Here is a 21,774-nt window from a genome sequence, read left to right as displayed (position 1 = left end):
ATACCTAATTTGCATACAGCCACACCCACATATACGTGGGGGGGGTTATGGGGGGGTTTCAAAGACTCTGAAGGGTTAAACTCTTTCACATAGCCCAGTGGTACTCAACCTTCCTAATGCTGCGACCCTTTAATACAGTTCCTCATATTTCCTTGGTACTTTGAAACTTTTAATTTTGCTACTGTTATGAATCATAATGTAAACATCTGATATGAAGGACATCTGATATTTCCCACAGGTTGAGAAGCAGGGACACAGCTCCCTGATGGAAAGCAAGGCTGTCCGTGCCCTCAAGACCTGCTGGAGACAGACTCCCTTGCCCCCTGGGCTACCACTGCTCTGGCCTCACAGACCTGCAGCTGCAGGCAGGGTGACTGCTTCCTACCTCAACCTCTCTGTCTTGGCTACAGCAGAGTGACTGATTCCTGACTCAACCTCCAAGATTCAACTTGTGGTTGCAGGCAGGAAGTTGTTTCTGCTGGGTACCTACTGCTTCAGGCCCTCTGAGACCTGCTGTCCAGCCCCACCCCTCCCCCAGCCTGTGAGAGCTCTAACTCTCCTAACATTTTCCTCAAGTTCTTGGTTTGTATCCTGTTGCAAAGCAAGAATTCAAATCTCTCACTGTTGCGTTGAGGTGACACTCCTGCATGGCGACTTTTGGTTTGACTTTTCCTATTTGGTTCCACTGTTAATCTTGCATTAATAAAAAAGTCCTGCTTTGTCATCCTTCACTGTCTGCTCACTTCCTTCATGGACAGGGCCAGGTAGGAAGAACCTGGCCGGAAGGTAAGGGTGACCAGAAACCACTCCAGAGGAAGTGTCCCTTCTGAATGTCTCCCCACGGCGGCTGTGACTGACTCATCCCTCACCTCCCAGCCTACCCTGCAGGCGTGTGCTTCTGCGAACATGCACATTGGGACTGGACATCAGCAGTGCTTGCCTTAAAAAACACTCAAGACTTGAAGTACTACAGGCAGGTGGCAGGGACCAACCCCAGCTTCCCTCCCCCTGTACCACCATGAGGCCAGGCACACACAGGTAATCTCAGCAACCAGCCACCCTGAGAATGCTCACATTAGCATGTCTGTGATGGGAATAAGGAGAACCCTAGCAGAACCAAGCAGGTCCGCTCAGCATAAAGCAGCAGAAACAGTCCCTAACCCCAAGGCCCTCTTTAGCCCTTTGCTATGAAGATACAAAGATTCCCTTTTCCTAAGGCTGGCCTTCCTTCCTTCGTGTTCCAAAAAGGGCAAGCGTTGTCAGAATTCCCCCGCTCACCACCAGGAAAGAGCCACCAGAAATCAGCACACACAGGCGTGAGGCTTTAGCCTCTCCAGCACCCCTCAGCGTGCTCAGTGGGCAATGGGAAGGGGTTTCCCACAACCCCTGGAACACATCCTCCTGTCAGGAAAGTATCTTAGCCTAGAGTTTCCCGACAGAAGCCTCTGTCTACACCATAAACCTCAGTCGATCCACCCTCCATTCCAACACCCCACCCCCAACGTGGACTGTTAGCTAAACCACTATTCTAAACCAGACAGGGTGACTCATGCCTATAACCCCATCACCTGGGGGCTGCTGCAGAAGAAAGTCCTGCACCAGCCTTGGGCTATGCAGTAAAACTGTTTGTTCTCCCCCATCCCCTTCCTGTCCTCCCTGACCCAGAAAAGGGAGGAAGAAGAAAAGGAAGGGATGTTGTAAGGAAAGGAAGATGCGGTAGAAAAGGAGGAAAAGGTGGAGGGTGGTGGGGGTGGGGGGTGGTAGTGGTGGAGGAGGTGGGGGGTGGGGGGTGGTAATGGTGGAGGAGGTGGGGGGTGGGGGGTTGGTAATGGTGGAGGAGGGGAGGGGTGGGGGTGGTAGTGGTGGAGGAGAAGGAGGAGGTGGGGGTGGTGGTGGTGGTGGTGGTGGTGGTGGTGGTGGTGGTGGTGGTGGTGATGCTGGGTGGTGGTGGTGGTGGTGGTGGTGGTGGTGGTGGTGGTGGTGTGATGCTGGGTGGTGGTGGTGGTGGTGGCTGGTGGTGGTGGTGGTGGTGGTTGGTGGTGGTGGTGGTGGTGGTGGTGATGCTGGGTGGTGGTGGTGGTGGTGGTGGTGGTGGTGGTGATGCTGGGTGGTGGTGGGGGGGGTGGTCTAAGAGGGCTGAGAAAAGAAGAGGTAAAGGGACAAGGCCAAGAGGAAAGTATTTTCACATGTGTGAGTCTGATGAAGAACAAGGTCTTTGCTCTTCCGCGGGACTTACAGTGGGGAGAGGCCTGGAAATATCCTCCGCAAGCAGGTGCCTATGTGACCCAGCACGTCACTCACATCCTCAGCTGATGCCATCTTCATGGACATGCTACACTTCTCAGTTTCTACGACCATCTGCAAGAACAAGCAGCACACTTACCGAGGGGCCCATGTCTTCCCTCTTTAATACCATTATAAAGTGATGTCTGTAAGGAGCATGCGTACGGCTGGGGTAGGAACTGGTACAGCAACAATGAAGTCACCACGAGGGCTCTCAGAAACTAAAACCATAACCACCGTGGGACACAGCTGTATCACTCTTGAGAATACACCCAAAAGATACTAGATCAACATACCACATACTTGCGCATCCATGTTTATTCCTGGAATATTCACAACATCCAGGAAATAGAATCAGCCTAGGTATCTGTGGTAGTTACTTTGAATTATAATCTGACACAGCCTCAGATCACTGGGGAAGAAAGTCTTAGTAAGGATCTGTGTGGGTCAGACTGGGGTGTGAGGAAGTCTCTGGTGGAATGTCTGATGTGAAAAAGAGGCAGCCTACTGTGAGTGGTTCCATTCCCTAGGCAGGAATTCCTGAACAATATTAGAATAGAGAAACAGAACCAAGTATAAGTAAGCAAAGATCCATTTCTTTATTCTCTGCTCCTGACTATGGATGTGATCAGGAAACTGAATCGGGATCCCAAAGTCCAAAACTGATTGGAATAGAGCTCCCTGGTGATGTGACCACATCCCACACATTCCAGTCTGATCCTATCCTGAGAAACATCTGCCTAAGCTTGTGGTAGCTCTGCTCTTGGATATGACTTCATCGATTTGGCGTTTCTTTTTCTTTCTTTTGAAAAGTGTGTTTTTAAGATAAGAAATCTTGGGGCTGGAGAGATGGCTCAGAGGTTGAGAGCACTGGCTGTTCTTCCAGAGGTCCTGAGTTCAATTCCCAGCACCCACATGGTGGCTCACAACCATCTGAAATGAGATTTGGCGCCCTCTTCTGGCCTGCAAGCATGCATGTAGGCAGAACACTGTATACATAATAAATAAATAAAAATTTAAAAAAAAAAAAAAAAAAAAAAAAAAAAAAAAAAGAAATCTTATAAAATACTTGAATAAAAGTTAGTAATCTTTTTCACTAGGAGCGAAAGTTATTATTAAAAAGCCAACCTGTCTAAGCAGAGAGAGACCTGCAAGAGAAAACACTGAAACAGCAAGGTAACAAAATCTTCTGCTAGGCTTAATGTCGAAAGTGGGCTGGAGACCCCAGAAAGAACTGAGATTGTATTCCTCACCTAGTACCAAAAATAAGTCAAAATCCACCTGAAAAAGAGGCTGAGCCACAAAACAGGCAACTTGCTGATGATGGGAACGTTTCACAAGAAATAGTCACTGGTCACTTTCCTAAAAGATGGCATTATCTTAACCCTCAAAGTCAGTGGTTCTCAACCTGTAAGTTGTGACCCCCAAAGGGTCAATATCAATATTAATATTAACTTCAAATATCAGTTATCCTGCATATCAAATATTTATATCATGATTCATAACAGTAGCAAAATTACAGTTATGAAGTAGCAAGGAAATATTTTTATGGTTGGGGGTCACCACAACACGAGGAACTGTATTAAAGGGTCACAGCATTAAGAAGGTTGAGGACCACTGCTCTAAGCAGCCATGTACAATGAAATCCATTGGGACTATCACAGTATCTAATCCTCAGCATCTGTTCCTTCTTGTCACTTAAATGTATATAAAAAGGAAACAGAATTCCATGTGCAATTAGCCAGGGAGAGTAACAAAGCAATGCTCACAGTTTGTTTTAGATTTCCATAAAATTAGCCAATTTGAAAAAAAGAATCATCTAAATCAATGTATTCTTGCTAAGGAGAAAAGGAATGGAGAATGTGTTAAAATGCTGAGATCCAGTTAACGATCCTAGCAGTGTCACAAAAGCTCATTTACAGAGATTTCAGAAGGGTTAGCTCTCGGGGCTACCTAGCAAGGGGGCGAATTTTAACTCTCAACATATTCTTTAAAAAACTGATAACAGAAGCTAACCTGGTGGCGAACACCCATAATCCCAGCACATGGGAGGCTGAAGCAGGAGGATCACCATGAGCTTGAAGCCAGCCTGGGATATACACTAAGTTTCAGGTCAAACTGAGCTACAATAATAGGACACTGTCAAGAAAGAAATGGGGTGGGGGGAGGTGGCAGGGAAAGGAAGGAAGGAGGGAGGGAGGGAGGGAGGGAGGGAGGGAGGAAGAAGGAAGGGAGGGAGGAAGGAAGGAAGGAAGGAAGGAAGGAAGGAAGGAAGGAAGGAAGGAAGGAAGGGAGGAAGGAAGGAAGGAAGGAAGGAAAAGAGGGCCAGTGGGATTTTTCAGTACTTAAAGGCACCGGCCACCATGCTTAACCACCTGAGTTTGTTCTCCAGAACCCACATGGTAGAAAGAGGGAACCAGCTCCCAAAGGCTGTCCTCTGATTTCCACATGTACATAGTGGCAAGCATGCACACATGTGTATACACATAGGCACACACACACACACACACACACACACACACACACACACACACACACAAAAAGCCATAAAAAATATAAAATTAATAAGATCTAAAAAAAAAACAATGACCCAAGCATGGTAGTGCACACCTGTAACCTCAACACTCTGAAGGCTGAAATGGAAAGATAAGTTCAAGGTCAGCTTGGGATAGACATGGGAAGACCAGGAGGAAACCAAGAATGGGAGAGAGGGAAGGAGGGAGGAGAGGGAAGCAAGGGAGGTGGGAGGAAGGAAATTACAGAATTCTCTAGTTGAAGTCCCATCCTGTCCTGTACACAGTGGTCCAGGAGACATACTGACCGCTGAACAAGGCAGTTGCCCCATGCACAGGGAAGCTTTGTAGCTGGCTTCCAACCAGACTCCACTGTGTTGGGGAGGAGGCTACCGCAGGATGCTGCTGCCCACATTGGGCTCCTTTGCTTCACATGCTGACAGTCCTTGCTAAAGCCAGCTTGTGTGGGAGCCATTGTGTGTCTAGGCTTGACACCCTGCCCCCAGTCCTCTGTGAAGGCCCTTTCCCATTCCTCACTTCTAGGCAGTTCACAGTCTGGGTGCCAGTGATTCATAATTAGCCTATTCTAATTCCACTTCATCTTCGCACATAATCATCTCTAATTACACAGGACTGAATAGGATGGCAGGGAGGAGAAAGGGCAACAGGTGGGGGAAGAAATGAGCCTTCAGATCCAACCTGACAGGAAGGTGCTTACAGAGCGAGGCTGGCAATGGATGTCAACACCTCTGCATAATGTAAAGTCTGCAACAAAGCCACCAAGATGGAGCCACCCAGCACATCAAGGCCTCAACAAAAAGAGCTGTCTGTCACATGCTGGCTTCCTTCTGCTCCAGGCTGAGCAGAAACAGAATGTTCAAACACCTCACAGGGCAGAACTAGTAACCTCTACTCCCATTTAAAACAGTAACCCAGAAAGTGCTTGCCCAGTGTGCATACGGTCCTTGGGTTGATCTCCAGGTCCTTAGTTAAAATCTCCAGAGACGACAAGCCACCATCTCTACTCCTGATCACGGAACCCAGCGCAAGCATCCTCTGGACTGGGTGAGCTACATCCTCTACCTCTTTTCTCTTTTCCATCTTGAGACAGGGTCTCACTAAATTGATTGGGCTCAACTTGAACTCACTCTGTAGTGCTAGCAGGTTTTGAATTTGCCATCCTCCTGCCTCGGCATCCAGTGGCTTGGACTACAGACCTAATCCACTGGGCCCAGATATAGGCAGCATTTTTTACTAAACCACAGTCAATAAACTTATGTGGTGATTTTATTTCCTCTAACAGAAACGAGCAGAGGTTGGCTTACCTGTGTCACTCTATGACAGAGCAGCATTTTAGTTTTAATAATAATAATAATAATAGCAGGTCTTGGGCTGCAGATGAAAAATCTAAAAATCCCATAGTATAGAGGTGTAAGACCATGAGCACCAAAGGTGTGCTGACAACATCAAGACTTGAAAATAAGATTTCAGCATCCCAGATTTCCACAAAGGAAAGGAAAAGAGCAATAATTAAGGCAAACTTCACTAATTCGGTAACATATTTACTCAATCATTCATATACAGGCACTACATTATGTTCCAAGCACTTTACCTGAATTGATAAACTACACATAAATGGTAAAAATAGCAACAGCAGAAGTTTAATAACCCCAGAATGTTAGCAAGAATTCACTATCAAGGTTAGATTGTAGGGAATGGAGAGGTGGCTCATCAGTTAAGACACTGGTTCTCGACCTTTGGGTCATGACCCCTTTGGGAGTCAAACAACACTTCCACAAGGGTTGCCTAAGAACATCGGAAAAAACTAATATTTACATTATGGTTCATAACAGTAGCAAATTTACAGTTATTGAAGTAGCAATGAAAATAGTTTTATGGGGTCACCACAATGTAAGGAACTGTATTAAAGGGTCGAAGCATCAGGAAGGTTGAGACCCACTGGGTTAAGAGCACCAGCCACTCTTCCACGGGACCCAGATTCAGTTTCCAGCACCCATTTCAAGTACCACCAGTAACTCCAACTTGAGGGAATCTGATGCCCTCTTCTTGCCTCTAGCAGGCATCTGCATACGGGAGCATTCATAGTCTCTCTCAAAAATAAAAACAAAATAAAATATCTACTCAAAAAAAAAGGTTAGTGTGATTGCAACTGGCAGATGTCATTGTCCTCATGACTTCACATAAACTAGAGACTCAAGGGGTATGAGGCTCTCGAGTTACTGATCCTCCCTTGGGGTTACATGGGCTACTGAGTCTCGATCTTCAGAACGCAGATAACCAAAGTGTGTTGTTGATTTAAAACAAACAAACCACTCAGATTTATTTAATCCATATTGCCCTAAACGTTGTGTATGTGGGCATACACGCAAAGGGTTGGGGGTGATGTGACAGGAAGAGACTAGGCTGCTGCATGGGTATCTGAGTGGGCATCTGTACCTCGTCCTACACACACTGAGGCCACTGTGAAACGCAGCAGAGCTTGAGCAGCACTACAGGACTGGGGGTGTAGTCTCACCTGTAAGACCACAGAACCATGGCCATCGGTGCACTCATCTCCCAAGCCCACCTCACTGGGGAGCCCACGTGGGAACTCTAAGAGCTTCCTATCAGGAGCTCCCTGTAACTGGGAAGCTCTGTCACTGACGCTGATAGCTGCCTACCCAGTTCTTCTAAGTGGTTGGCATACAGAGGTGATAAGACTACAGATTATGGAATAGTCAACTCCTGCAGCCACAGGGGAAACTTCATCTTGCTGTACCAACACCTTTTTTATAATTAAATACCACAGTCAAATCATACTTTCAATATAAATTTGGCATTAACATTCACTCATGCCCTCTGCTCCCATCCTGAATCATAAGCAGACATTCCTCAATAGAGACCAGCCGAGGGTGATATCACCATCCATCACTCACGAGTGATGACTCACTCCTCTATATGTTTGGCCATTTGGGCAAACATATGTTGCCGTGATTTTTTTTTTTGTTCAAAATCTAGTTTCTGGAGAATGATAAAATATTGCTCTCAGCTGAACTATGGAAAACTTCCAAGGATTTGTATATAATCTCAGCTGTCGTAAATGACAGTTTTGACAGTTTCTTTTTAAAAGCATAACCAACAACCTAAACACACATATGCTTTTCAGAGATAAAAACAATCAGTTATAAAAATAAAGATCAGAGAAAGAACCAACGTAACAGAAAAGCAATTCAACCAGAAAACAAGTTTTTGAGATGAACAATAAAATAAATGTCTAACAAAACTAGCACAAAGAGAACAAAAGATACCAAATTATCAATGTCAGGAAAGATTTCTACAGATAACACAAGTGAATACCATGAGCCAGTTGGAGGATGGTGGCATTACCTGAAAGCACAGACAACCTCCAAATGTCTAAGTCAGAATCAATGCTAACACCGTTCATATAAGAAGAGAGAAACAGAGGAGAGACTTCTTCCTACTTCATCCGGTAACACCACGACTATGCTACCATCTTGGAGGAAGAAAAGAGAAACAGAAAATGACAAACCAGCATCTTTAACAGCAGTGCAAAACCTCCTTCCTGAAGTGTAACATATGGACTATATATATTATCAGTACATATTATCACATACATGAAAGGATAATAGATAAGATGATATTCTAAAAAAATGAAATGTGATTTAAAAGATAAAAAATATAGGTGTAGAAAATGATGGAAACGATAGAGAAAGAGGGTGTACCTATGAGGTGATATAACAAGATAAACAGACTATAAAATAAAAAATTAATTATATTTTTCAATATAATCCACAATATATAAAAAGGTAATATGTTATGACTCATGGGGACTGTCCTAGGAATGAAAGACTCAATATTCATAAATAAATAAATAAATAAATATAAATATAATTCTTCATGGAAGGCAAGGGAAGAAATCATAATAAACTCATCAACCTCAGGAAATAAAGAAAAACACTGGACAAAATTTGACACTGGTCCTGATAAAAACTCAACTAGGAATAGAAAGGAATGTCCCTAATTAGGTAACAATCATTTACAGAACAATCTACAGCAATGTCATCTTTGATGGTGGAAGAAGGAATCTTCCATGGAGACAAGAACATCTGGTCTGGCCGCTTCTGCTCAGCACTGTCCTGGAGGTGCTGGCTAGGGTGCTCTCAAGGTCTGAGACTTGGTTCTACCCTCCCTGGGAGCCAGTGGGTTGGCTTGTTTCTGTTCCACAGATGTTGGCTGGAGCCAGGAAGCTCCTTGTTCACAAAGTTAATGAGTGGAACAACAAAGGGGCATGGGCACCATAATACACTCCCCAGAGCTCGATGTCCCCCCAGAGTGACATGGAGAGAGTCAGAAGGATGCCTGTACACACACAATAGGGGAACCATTGTGTCTGCACGGTCTCCTGTTTCCAGGGGAAACGGTAAGTAAGCCTGCTCTTTCATAGAGAAACATTCCATCTTTCTACAAGGTAGCTGACTGCAGAATAACTCTGGGAAACAGCTTAGGGAAAAAGAAGTCAGTGTCCTGAGTTCTCACTACATCAGCAAGATGTGTAGGAGAGCATACAACTCAGGAGTACCCTCCCCATGGGAGTAAGGCAAGAAAAAGAAAAGCTATCCATAGTCACACAAATGATGACAGCATCTCTACAGAAACAAAGAAATCTGAAAGAAATTCTGGCTCCACCAGGTGAGGACAGCAAGGTGAGGAGAAAGTAAGACCAAAATGCCAAAGTCAATTATTTGTATCCAGAATATTGTTTTTAAATTCAGAAGAGAAAACACACACACACACACACACACACACACACACACACACACCTGTTAAAAGGGCTAAAATTAAAAAAAAAAAATTCAGTTTGTACAAAGGGCCCTTACCTATGTTCAGGGAGATATAAAAGAACCAGATCTCTAGCACACTGTTGATGGCAACCGAAAACAGTACTACCTGAGGGCAGACTGGCAGTACTCAATATACCTACCAGAGGAGCCAGCCAGTCTACTAAGACAAGTGCCCGTGGCAAACGAAAGCCCATGTGTAGAGGGTAAGCAGTCCTTGTACTCAGAGAGAACACTGGAGAAGCCGAAAAGTTCAAAACACAGGCTTATCTCTTCAAAGGAAGGTGTTGGCCGGCCTTCTACCCAAAATGCTGGGGATGTAGTTTACAGCTTGGTGATCCCCTGCCATCTGCAGGACCAGGCTACACCTGTATCCCCCAGAACATTGTTTATCCCAGACTCTCCCCCCTAAATCTTGAGCCTTGCTCCTTAGTCCATAAACTCATGCTTATGAGATATGTCACTTGTACTTTACAACACTCTAAGTAACTCTGTTATCTTCCGGCCAGCCCAATCCTGACTCCCACAGGTGCCATGTTTACCTCAGGTGTTCTCCCTAGACCCTTATCTTGAGCACTGTTTCTGAGTCAACAAAACCCATCTTTAAACAGTTTCAATGTAAACATCTCTTAAGCTTTGTTGTGTACATGGGACTAAAGTACTTGTCACCAGAAAACTGTTTTTCCCAAATTATGCTGCGCTTAAATATAGCTAAGATAAAAGACCTGGTGCCAGGCTCTTGAAGTTTGGCCCAGCACCAGCTAAGTCAGGCTCAACTGAGTTTCATTCTCACCTCACCCAGATCATTTCCCTGCTGGCTGTGACGCTTGCAGGGACCCCCACATCTATGTCCAAAGAAGCAGCTGCTCCTGATACAGTCCAAACCGGGAACAGCACATTCTCTAGCCCCAGCTGCAAGGATGGACAAACTGACACATCCGTGACACAGCACACCCTTCAGCAACATGCAATAAATCCTCCTCAAAACAGTTAACTGAGTGAGGAAGGCCAGACTATAAACTATGTGACTCCATCCATATGAAATGGTATAATTCCATCCATATGAAATGTTATAAAGTGTCACCACTCTACGGTGACAGAAAGCAGGTGCCTGTAAGAGACTGCAGATGGGGAGGGGATGCATATAATCAGCTTCCTGGTTGTACTACCACTTCCGTGGGTATACTTATGCCAAAAGTTATCCAATTTTACACTCCACTGCAACAACTTACAGCTAAAATGAAACTATTTTTAATCAGTTTTGAAGCACCAAAAAGAAACCACTTATCACTTCCTTCCAAGAAAGACTTTCATAAAGCCAGGCCCATGGCTCATACCTGTGATCCCCATGCTTAGGAGGCAGAGGCAGGAGGATGGCTGAGAACTTGAGGCCAGCCTTGCCTGGGCTGAGGGGTATTTTACATAGGACTTTATAAAAGTCACAAAGGTTTGATGTTAATATCTGTCATAGAACAGATTGCCAAATGGACAAGTCATGTTCACAGCAGCAGCTGGCGAGGCTCTCTCAGTTCCCTCTTGTTTATCATTTTCCTTATCAGAAGGAGCCCCTGACCCCTCTCACACAGCCTCCGCAGTCTCTCCTTCTGAAAATCCTACTCTTCTCTTGCTTTTCTGTTCTGTCTCAAGAAATCTTCATTTACGTGACCTCACAGTGACAGGGTCCTAGAGCTCATACTTACTTGAGCTGGCTTGTGGCAGATGACTCCATGAATCTCCAGATAGCTGAAGGTTAACTCGAGCTGTAATGAGAGGGAAAGGGGAAAAAGAGACCTGTAATGAGGGCTTAAAAACATATCATTTGAGGTTCAAAACATGCTATAATCAGAACTACCCCAAGGCAAAGTAAGGTTTGTGCACCTTCTGAAGCCAGGCTACTGGATACCTCTGTCCACAGTAACAGAGCTGGGATTCATCATATCTCAAAAGAGGCATTACCCACCTCACAAACAGAAGGGAGGAAGTGCATGCATACCTGACTTTCACATTACATGCAGGCTCAAACCAAATAAAGGACCTGAACTCTACTCCACTGTGTACACTGGCAAATGCCTTCAGGAGACCGAGCCACCAAATACACATTGTTTCCCCTTTCTCCATCATGTTCCCTTGGAAAGGCTCAGCCCCCATGGCCTGGCCTTTCTTTTAAACCTTTACCTTCCTCCAGTCACTCACTAAGTCACATTCTTCCTCAAAAATCCATAAAATTCCTCTTTTAGCTGGATTTGGAGGAACATAATTTATGAATTTTAAACTATGTTTAATGGCATGTGCATAGTTAAACAAAGCTACCCTTTCTTCAAGTCTTCATATATTATTTCTTTCATATTTTATTTATTCATTTTTTTTATTTTATGATGCTAGGCACCAAACTCAGCATGCACAAACCAGACAAACACCCTACCACTCAGCTGAGTCTTTTCAACTAAGAAGCATCCTTCATCTCTTCTCCTGTGACCACCATCTCTCCCCATCTGAAACGTTCTCCAGACTGTAGAGCACCTTCCCAGATCTAGCTCTGGTCACTGACACTTCTCCTAGCTGTGCAGTCTTTCATCTCACACCGAACAGTCACAAGATGTGAGTCCGGGAGACAGAGGGAGATGACCGGGTCGAGTGTGTGCCCCATCTCACATTAAATCTAGGAACTCATGTGCACCCTTTGGTACCCCTGGGGGGTTCTAGGAATGCCCAAAGGCACCACAATCTGCAGATGTCCAAGTCTCTTATACCAGGGCACACTGTGCATGGGCACACACCCTCCCAAACATTTCACGCCATCTTTCCAGCTCCGAGAAAGCCTAAGACAGTGCAGTGCAGTGTAAACAGCAGGGCCGTGCTGCCTGGGGAAGAAAGAAGAGAAAATGTCTGAGGGGAGCACTGTTTTCACATAGTTTGGATCCAAATAAAGGAATCCACAGATGGGAAACCCACCGATATAGAAGGCCAGCTGTCATGCTTAAGAAACAGGGTGCAGAATTGGGTTAGAGAGACGGCTCAGTGGTTAAGAGCAGTGGCTGCTCTTCCAGAGGACCCGGGTTCAATTCCCAGCACCCACATGGCTGCTCACAACTGTCTGTAACTCCACTTTCAGGGGATCTGACACATTCACACCAATACACATAAAATAAAGTTTTTTAAAAAAATTCACAAGTAGGACAAAATATTAAAGCAGAAGATCCCAAAGTTAAACACCAGAGGCCCAGTGATGCCTGGAGCTAGACACAGAGAACTTGGTGGCTGATGTCTGCAATTCCAGGACTCAGGAGGCCGAGGCAGAAGGATCACCGTGAGTTCAGAGCCAGCTGGGCTACACAGCAAGGCTTTGTTAGAGGGGGTGGTCTATGAGAATGAACAAATGAATTCATTCTTTCATATTCACTTAGCTGACACTTCTGAACAGCCTACTATGTGCCACACTGGAAACTCAGAGAGGAAGGAGAGTGTTTTCCTCTATGAGCTACATGCAACCTTGGAGGCCCATGTTTTGAAACATTCATTTACAGTGACATTTTACCCAGTACTACCAAGATCTACGTCTGGGTGAAATTCTTTAAAGTAGAGCAGAAAATTGAGTCCTAAAATGGCATACTTGCCTACCTGCATTACTTACAAACATGTACATGTACTTTGATAGTCTGCTCTTTTTTATAGTGCCAAAGCCTTTATTTGAGTCAAGCCTAACAGACGAGCTACTAGCATGGCAGAGTGTCCAGCTTCCAACTAAAATCCCTTTTAAAAGAGAACTTGGGACCAAGGATGCACAAAGCACCGAGTTTGAGCCCCAGCACTGAATCAACAGGGCACAGTGATATATGCTTGTCATTGCAGCATTCAGGAGGGAGAGGCAGAATGGGCTCCATGAGACCCTGTCTCAGAAACTTAAAGAAAAAAAGAGAGCATTTGAAGGCAGCTGCTTTGCAGGTGAGCACAGGCATGTTCTAGACTATACCTCTTACTCCGCCTCTGTGTGGACCTCAGGGTATCCATTTTCTCAATAATTCACTTCCTTTGGCCTCCACTATGTCACAGGCACTCTCCCTTGTATACTCATATCCGGTTGCTATGGAGAACACCTCTCATTTAAAGTATCTGACATAACTGCTACATAAAGAGCACGCCAGGGACCCTCAGCGGTCATCACATCCAACAGACGCAGGGTGGGTGCACAGCTCTGAACGCTGCGCTGGTGTGAGTCACCAGGTGGGGCTCTGCCACCCTGTCAATTTGTCTTGCTGATGCTGGACCACAATTAAGATGCTGGCATTGTGCCCAACAAGGACTTGCACTGGGCTAGCAGAACCAGGGAAGCCTGTGGAGACTGTAGGTGGTCCTTGAAGAAAAACCTCGAGCTCGATGAGCCGACAAGAGGTGGAAAGGGACCAACATTCAATAACAGATGACTGGCTGAGCCTGGCTCAGTCAGAGCTTTGGGGTATCGTTAGACATGCCTAGGGCAGGGCTGTAACTGGGGGTGTGACTTCAATTGTCAGAATGCTTGCCTCACACGCATGAGGTACTGGGGTCAACCTCCAACACCACACAAACGCCCTTCCCCCATTCTTTTTTAGGCTGGCTGGTACCCACTGTAAAGCCCAGGGGTACCTTGAATTCACAGTCATCCTCCTGTCTCCAACTCCCCAAAACACTGCAACTATAGGTGTGTGTCCTGCTGCCTAGCTATTTCTTCATGAGTGACCTGAGACATATGACTCAATTGTGGGCCCGTGTCTATACGTTTGGGATATCTCACATATTTACCCAAATATTACCCAGAAGCCTTTTCTTTTTCTTTTCCAGATAGCATCTCTCATATTGCCCAGGCTGGCCTTCAATCTACTATGTAGCCCAGGTTAGCCTGGAATTAATTCATTATGTAGTTGAGGATGACCTTCAACTCCTGAACCTCCTGTCTCTACCACCATAGCACTAGAATCATGTGTAAGAACGGGCACATTCAGCTTTGGAGCCTTCCCTTCAGTAGGGCAAGCTATTTTTCTCAAGCCCCAAATAACTCCCTCTGCAATAAAGCGGCATTAGGTCTGTTACATGCAGCCTTCTGGAATGTGCTTCCATCCCCACCCCCACCCCATACCCTGCCTCTCCATCCTTGCCCCTTTCCTGTTTTGAGTTTACTATGTAGCCTAAGCTGGCCTGGAACCCACAACCCTCCTCTCTCAGATTACTGAAGTGCCATACCACACCAGCTCTGCCTTGGGTATTTTAGAGAGAATTTAGTCCAACCTTGCTGCCATAGTCACCGATTAGTTTATACCACAGTAAACATGTATCACTTTACATCTCAAAGGGTTAGAACCTGAAGTATCTCTCCTTAGAGAAGCTTGTAAGCTTGGAGCTTAGTATGCAGCTCACACCTGGGAAGCTAAGGAGGGGTGCTGTGAGTTCAAGGTCAGCCTGAGGTACATAGGGAGTATGGGGCCAGAGTAAGAAACTGAGGAAAGGGAAGAGGCAAGGGAAGGAGGAGGGGAGGGGAGGGGAAGAGGTAAGAAGAGAAGGGGGAGTGAAGGGAGGGGTGGGGGAAAGAAAGGAGAGAAGGGAGGGTAGAAAAAAGGGAGGGGGAAGAGGAAGAGGAAGTTAATGGAGGAAAGGAAGCAAGAGGGGAGGGTTAAAAAGGAAGGGATGGGAAGATGAGGAAAAGAGAAGGGAAGAGGTGAGGGGGAAAGAAGAGAAGAGAGTGGGAGAGGGAGGGGTGGGAAGGGGAGAGAGGAGGGGAGGGAACAGGGAATTTGAAATGTTCTTTCCACAGGCAGAACGAGAGGGCTGCAGCGCTCACAACCCGGCACGCCCCTTCAGAATCTGAGGATTATTTCCCACACGTCAAAACCCGACAGACAAACGCTGCTACCGCGGGACTGAGGCAGAAAGGAAAGGGACTTGACAGCACAGCTGAGGGAGAAAGTGACTGCAACGAAGAGCCCGGGGACATGGAACACAAACTGCGTCACCATTTTTCTTGGGCTGGCTTTCCACAGAGAGCTGAAAGGAAATGAAAAGCATCCTTCATGACAACCTCTCGGGGCCTTCTGGAGAGGAATGAAACAAAACGTGTGCGCTAAGATAACTCTAGACTCATTAGCCTAAACCCTACGCCTGTGTAATGAATCTGTGAGCAAATGTGGCTTGTCCATTCTGCAGAGAGCATGCATCCCAGAACAGCTGTGAGGGCAACTCAACACATCTGCAGATGACGACACCATATCGAAATGTCAAAGGTTGGACGCCCCTTCATTTGAGTATCTCTGGATATGTGCGAGAGTGTGCATGTGGCTGTGTCCTGAGTGTGTCTGCCAGGCCGTCTCAGAAGGAGAGCTTAACACTGCTTACCTTGGTGGGGATGCGCGCTGACAGGAGGAAGGCTCGGCATGACGTGAGCACCTGCAACACAAAAGCAGATGTTGGCATCAGTACTGCAAATGGTCCCGGGGGGGGGGGGGGGGGGGGGGGGGGGGGGGGGGAGATTCAGTCTCACCTGCCTGACGTCAATGACCCTGAGACCCTAAAACTTTCCCTGTCGCCACTGCAGCAGGTGGCATGATTCAGTGTTATAGTGGGGCTTAGTTCTTGTCATAGAAGAGTAAGTGACCAGGGATGGCTTCTCGGTCCTCTAGAATTAGTTCCAGTCCAGGGATGCCTGCATCATGGCCTATATTGAACAAGTAACCCATGAACTCTCTGTTGAGCAGTCAGCCAAAAGACTAGGTCACCATGGCGGAATGGGCAAGACACTGAAATGTGGCTGTGTTGCAGTGTCCTAAGTCACCTACGTCAACAGCACACTCAGTGAAGGTCGGTACCTTCTCATTCGCACCCCCCAATGACAAGCAGCACCCATGTTTGCCCTCCTGCTTCTACCACGAGAGTGCAGGCTGGTAGCACTCACATAACACACAGGCAGAAAACTCAGGCTAGTTTCCAAGAGACCTTCCCAGCGCTGCTTCCTTAGACAGGACACGATTGAACTTTCTTCCTGATAATCAGCTAATGACATCAGGACTCCATGGGGCCCTGTGGGCCTATAAGCCTCTCTTGCCATCCGAGGAGCCCTCTTGAATCCAAAGAAGCTGATGCCTGGCTTTGAGCAGGGTACCTACCTATTATCTAACTTGGCTCTCTGCACCACAGAGATCCCCATGGGCCTCATGAGTGAGCTTTTGAAGGAGAGAGAGGCCAAAACCCTGTGAGCAGCAACAGGAGCATTGTCTTCCTTTATTTTCCAGAGAACGTCCAGTAACAGGAGCATTGCCTTCCTTCATTTTCCAGAGAACGTCCTTTTCACTAAATCCCCATTAAGCAAATGACACTCGTACTAATCTAAGAATCCTGGATTTGAATAGAATCTTAGAAGCTACACATCAGGACTTGGGGGTGATATGGTTCAGAGTTATAGCGCTTGGCTAGCATGCACTAGAGCAGTGGTTCTCAACCTGTGGGTCGTGATCTTTTTGGGGTCAAACAACCCTTTCACGGGGGCGCCTATCAGACATCCTGCATACCGAATATTTACATTACAATTCGTAACAGTAGCAAAATTACAGTTATGGACTAGCAACAAAAATAACTTCATGGTAAGGGGTCAACAAAATGTGAGGAACTGTATTAGAAGGTCTTGGCATTAGGAAGGTTGAGAACCACTGCATTAGGACCTAGGTCAGTCTTTACTAAGGAAGAGGGAAGGGGGGCTATGCCCAGGATCCATTCTTGCCTAAAACCTTCACTGCTCGACTTTAGAAGTGGGCCTGCTCTAAACAACTCTAGTAAGTTCTGGGATTGAAGGCAACAGAAGATATCATCATTTGAAGATTTTATATGCCATGAGTCAGTCACAGCTCTTGGGGGCCAGGCAAAGAAACAAAGCAATACACATAAAAAATGTCAAGGTAAGTGTGGGCGGCGCTGCTGGTCATGAGAATGAATGTAGGATGCAGAGAGCCTGAGAGAAACAACCTAAGAGGAAAAGACAGTTCTTTTGTCTGCTGGGTCAGAGATCAGTCCATGACCACTGAAGTTCATTGGGGGTCAGAGATCGGAACAGTATAGCAGGGAATACATGGAGGAGCACATCTGTAACTACTTCTTGGTAGCCAGGAAGAATGAGAAGTGGAGAGAGCCAGGGTACCAATACCTGGATCCTTTGATGAGTCGATCTCTGTTATACACACTGAACTGTCCGAATGTGTGCCTGTGTTCATGTTATGGGGGAAACACTATCCTTATTCCCATTTTAAGCCAAAGGAGCTGGAGCAGACAGAGACTATCCACCTTGTATAGCAAGAATGGGCTTTCCATGTGATGCTGGTGCTGGCCCCTTCATCTCCCTTTCTGCTTCCTGACTGACATGTAGTGAGCAGCTCTGCTCCATCATGCTTTCGGCATTCCCACAGCAAGCACAGCAGCACATGGCAGAGCTGGAGTTCTGACCCAGGTGCTCTAGTTACACTTCTGGGGTGCTTCCTGCTACTCACCCCAGATTCTAATCTTCCTCTACGAGCAAGATTCCTCAGGAATTGGCAGACATAGAACCACAAACAAGTCACAGAAGAGTAAAGCCTTATGAAGCAAATAGATACACAGGTCATCAGCAGCCAGAGGGATGAGTGGTACCCTAAGAAAAAGGTGAGTCAGACTGCCTTCCCGCCTCTATCTCTCTGGTCATGGCTTGGTCTCTGCCACTGTCACCATCCTCCTCTGTCTGCCTGGGTCCAGATGCAGACCTCTCAGTCTTTGTCCCTCCTCACTGTCTCCCAATTCTTCCCTCAGACCCCATCTCTGCCACTGCTGCCATTATTCCCACCAGATCTCTTCCCAGCCTGCTCCAACCTCTTCCTTCCTCTGCATTCCACACCGGCTGTAGCCCTTTCTCCCCCAACCCTTTCTCTAAAGGTCACTGTAGATCCTGGGTTGTCTTTATGCCTTCTGAGAAAACCAACAGACACTGATCACAGAAGAAATACTGCATTTCAGGAGAGAATTTCATCTGCAGCACAGTTACAGAGAAACGTGAACAACGCATAAACGGAAATGAAGAGATGCCTTTGGACATCAATGAGCAGCACACAGGTAATTAAGCACTTACAAGGTCCCCTGTGTGCACCTCATTAATAAGTCTTGAAAACCAATCTCCAAACACGCACTTAAGCAATTGGAACAGGGAAGCATATGGCATTGCTAGCCTTCCCACCATGTGGCTACACTTGGGGATAAACACCTCCCTCCACCAGCCACCAAGCTCAGCCAAACTGTGGGTCCTCTCCCGCCATGCCCCTTCCACAGGTGCTATCACAAGGTATTTCTGGAGGTCATGGGCTGAGTATTAAGTAGTATTAGTCATTTAAACATAAAAGAGATGGAAAAGAAAAGCAAAACCACACATTCGCCTTTGAGTGAGGACCATTTCTTGGTCACAGGAAGACATGTCGTTTTCGAATGATTATTCTGCCTTCACCCTGGAACTTCACAGGCTCACAATCTGTGGCCTGGTGTGTCAACTTCCTATCTTTACAAGGATGGGTGGCCATGCTGTGTAAGTACACAGCATCCTTTTGAAGTTGGACACAGTTCAAAATAAGTTGTTTGAGAAGAGATGCGTTCAGGAGGAAGCCCCGGCTTTGAAGGCAGACAGACAAGCCATGAAAGATTTGTGCTGCCTGGCCCTACTTTCTGAGAGCTAGCTCCAGTCCCCAGAGTCATGTGGAAGGTCTCAGAAAAACTATAACAAAGCAGAAGTGAAATGGAGCCGATCTTTCAGCACCTGAGAGCACAGTGAGTCCAGGGAGCACGTGGGCCCTCTTATTGCAAGACTGAAAGCTACAGACACTACCATTCTGAAGCATGCCTCTTCCCTTACCAGCACAAACGGAGTCAATAAATGAGGCTCCAGCCATGCTGGGAAGCCCCATCCATGCAGTCTCCAAACTGCCCCAAGATGTAGCCCCAGAGGATTTGCAGGCACAGGTATGGATTCCACCTTCATGGGAACGGCCAGGAGCATACTCATGGGGAGATGTGCTTGAGTAACCCTTCACCTTGGTGTGACCACACACCTCACAAGAACCAACTTAAGGGAAGAGGCTGAGTTGGGCTTATAGTTCAAGGTGCTACAGTCCCTTAAGGCAGGGAAGGCGCTATGGGAGGAGCATGTGGCTAGCTGGTAGCACTGTGTCGTAGGCAGGAAGCAGAGCAGGCCTCATGCAGTAACCCAAGCAGTGGGCTCCTAAGACACCCTAAAGTTCCACAACCTTCCCCAACAGCACCATACACTGGGGACCAAGTGTTCAACCACATGTTCTTCATGCTCAAACCAAAACCTCCTCAATGACCAGGACTTCCATCATGGCCAAACCTCCTCATTTCGGAGGACATTTCCAGTGTTGGCACCGAGAATCTTGTTGGGAACCCAGGTCAACCTACGTGCTTGGATTTGGGCCTCAGGAAAACCTTGGATTGAAATTCAGGTTCTCTCACTTTCTTCCACAAAGCTGACACGTCCAGCAGATGAGAGGTTGCGGGCAGTGTCAAGTGAGGAAATGAGGCTCCTGAAATGAGACACTCAGGCATGAACAGCCACCCCCAGGACCATGATGAGGAGACAGCAGTTGACAGCAGAGTGTCGCTCCAGCACCTAGCACGCACACGCTTACTGAACACAAGCTTTCCTTACCAATCTTTCTTTAGGTCTCAAGGGGTAAGCAGGCCCACTCCCTCAGTTTTGTTCAACAAAACAAAACCCACAAAGACACTAAGGCAAACCCTAAGCTGAAATTTTCTGTCAATACACAAGTTTTGATCTTGAAGGAGAAGAATTTTCTTCCAAAGTTAATAAAAAAAAATGAGGAAAGTTAACGTGATAACTCACACCTGTTATCATACTTGGGGGCTGAGGCAGAAGAATCACTGTCACTTCCAGACTTGAGCTACTGAGTAAGACCTTGACTATAAGACACCAGGGGAGTGGAGTATGGAGAGCGTACATACACTTAGCCAAGGGACCCTTGTCACCAAGAACAAAGCCATCACTGCTCTCCAGCCCCAAAGATGCATTCTCCCACAGAGGCTTAGTGTGCACCCCACAGGGCCAACTTGAATGAGTTTAATCTGATCTTCATGGAAAGGCAAGCACCAGCCCCTTTTCTTCTAAAGGAACTCCAATCAAAGTCTCACTCGGCAGTACTTTCTAAAAACTCTGCACACTGTTAAAGCACACGGCTCACAGTGATGCCTCCATTTTCTTACAGGGGCGATGCGCTCTGAGGTGGACTCTGGAACCCCCTCCAACACTAATAAAAATGTTACCCTTTAAATTTCATTGCCTAAATCCATGCTCATGCGGGTGGCAAGCTGAATACTCAACAGGGTCTTATACCCTGAGGCATCCTGTAAATTCCAAGCAAACCAAATGATAAAAGTCATTTCCCTCTCTTCCAAATCCCCAGCCCCTTGGCCATCCTCTACAAGGCGTGTGTGATCCACCACGCACACCTGAGTAAGGGGCATGGGCAAGTGGTGAGATCGCTGAGCGACAGATACTGAGATTCCTGCAAGGTCACATGGGTTTTAAGGCTCTTAGCACCACACACAGCCACAGTAGCCGTCAAGCTTTCTAGCTGAGGCAGGAGGACACTTTACCCAAAAGGAACATCAGAAATGCTTCAAGGTAGAGCCACCCCAGATCCTAAGTCCCCCCCCCCCTTTTTTTTTGATTTTTCGAGACAGGGTTTCTCTGTATGGCTTTGGAGCCTGTCCTGGAACTCACTCTGTAGCCCAGGCTGGCCTCGAACTCACAGAGATCCGCCTGCCTCTGCCTCCCGAGTGCTGGGATTAAAGGTGTGCGCCGCCACCGCCCAGCTCCAAGTCCCTTTCAAAATGGAAGCATCATTCCTGATTGGCAAGTGTGGGTTCTCCCATCACTACTAAGCGTTCTCACTATACAATACAGCCTGGCACAGGATTCACCAACTGTAGTCCCTATGGCAAAAGCATACATCCATCTCATTTGTGGGGTGTGGTAGGGACTGCTGCTTATTTGGTTTAGTTTTTAGTTTTATGAGATGAAGCCTTGCTATGTCGTCCAGGTTGGCCTCGAG

The 21,774-nt window shown here is 46.6% G+C and overlaps 1 protein-coding gene across 11 annotated transcripts in view; it reads right to left on the bottom strand.

Moving 5' to 3' along the window:
• Carmil1 (capping protein regulator and myosin 1 linker 1) overlaps positions 1–21,774 on the bottom strand; it is a 256,793-nt gene that overhangs the window by 163,717 nt on the left and 71,302 nt on the right. For all 11 annotated transcript variants that reach the window (XM_052729001.1, XM_052729011.1, XM_052729002.1 and 8 more), the window contains exons 2-4: positions 16,019–16,069; positions 11,356–11,415; positions 2,237–2,358 (exon numbers count right to left, since the gene is read on the bottom strand). In XM_052729001.1, the coding sequence (XP_052584961.1) occupies positions 2,237–2,358 (122 nt within the window). In that variant the 5' untranslated portion in view covers positions 11,356–11,415; positions 16,019–16,069. The remainder of the gene's footprint in view (positions 1–2,236; positions 2,359–11,355; positions 11,416–16,018; positions 16,070–21,774) is intronic.

This window comes from Peromyscus californicus, unplaced genomic scaffold (assembly GCF_007827085.1).
Source record: "Peromyscus californicus insignis strain IS unplaced genomic scaffold, ASM782708v3 Scaffold_8__1_contigs__length_139910024, whole genome shotgun sequence".
Lineage (NCBI taxonomy): Eukaryota > Metazoa > Chordata > Mammalia > Rodentia > Cricetidae > Peromyscus > Peromyscus californicus.
Note: the sequence above shows the minus strand (reverse complement) of the source record. Positions and strands in the feature narration are given on the sequence as shown.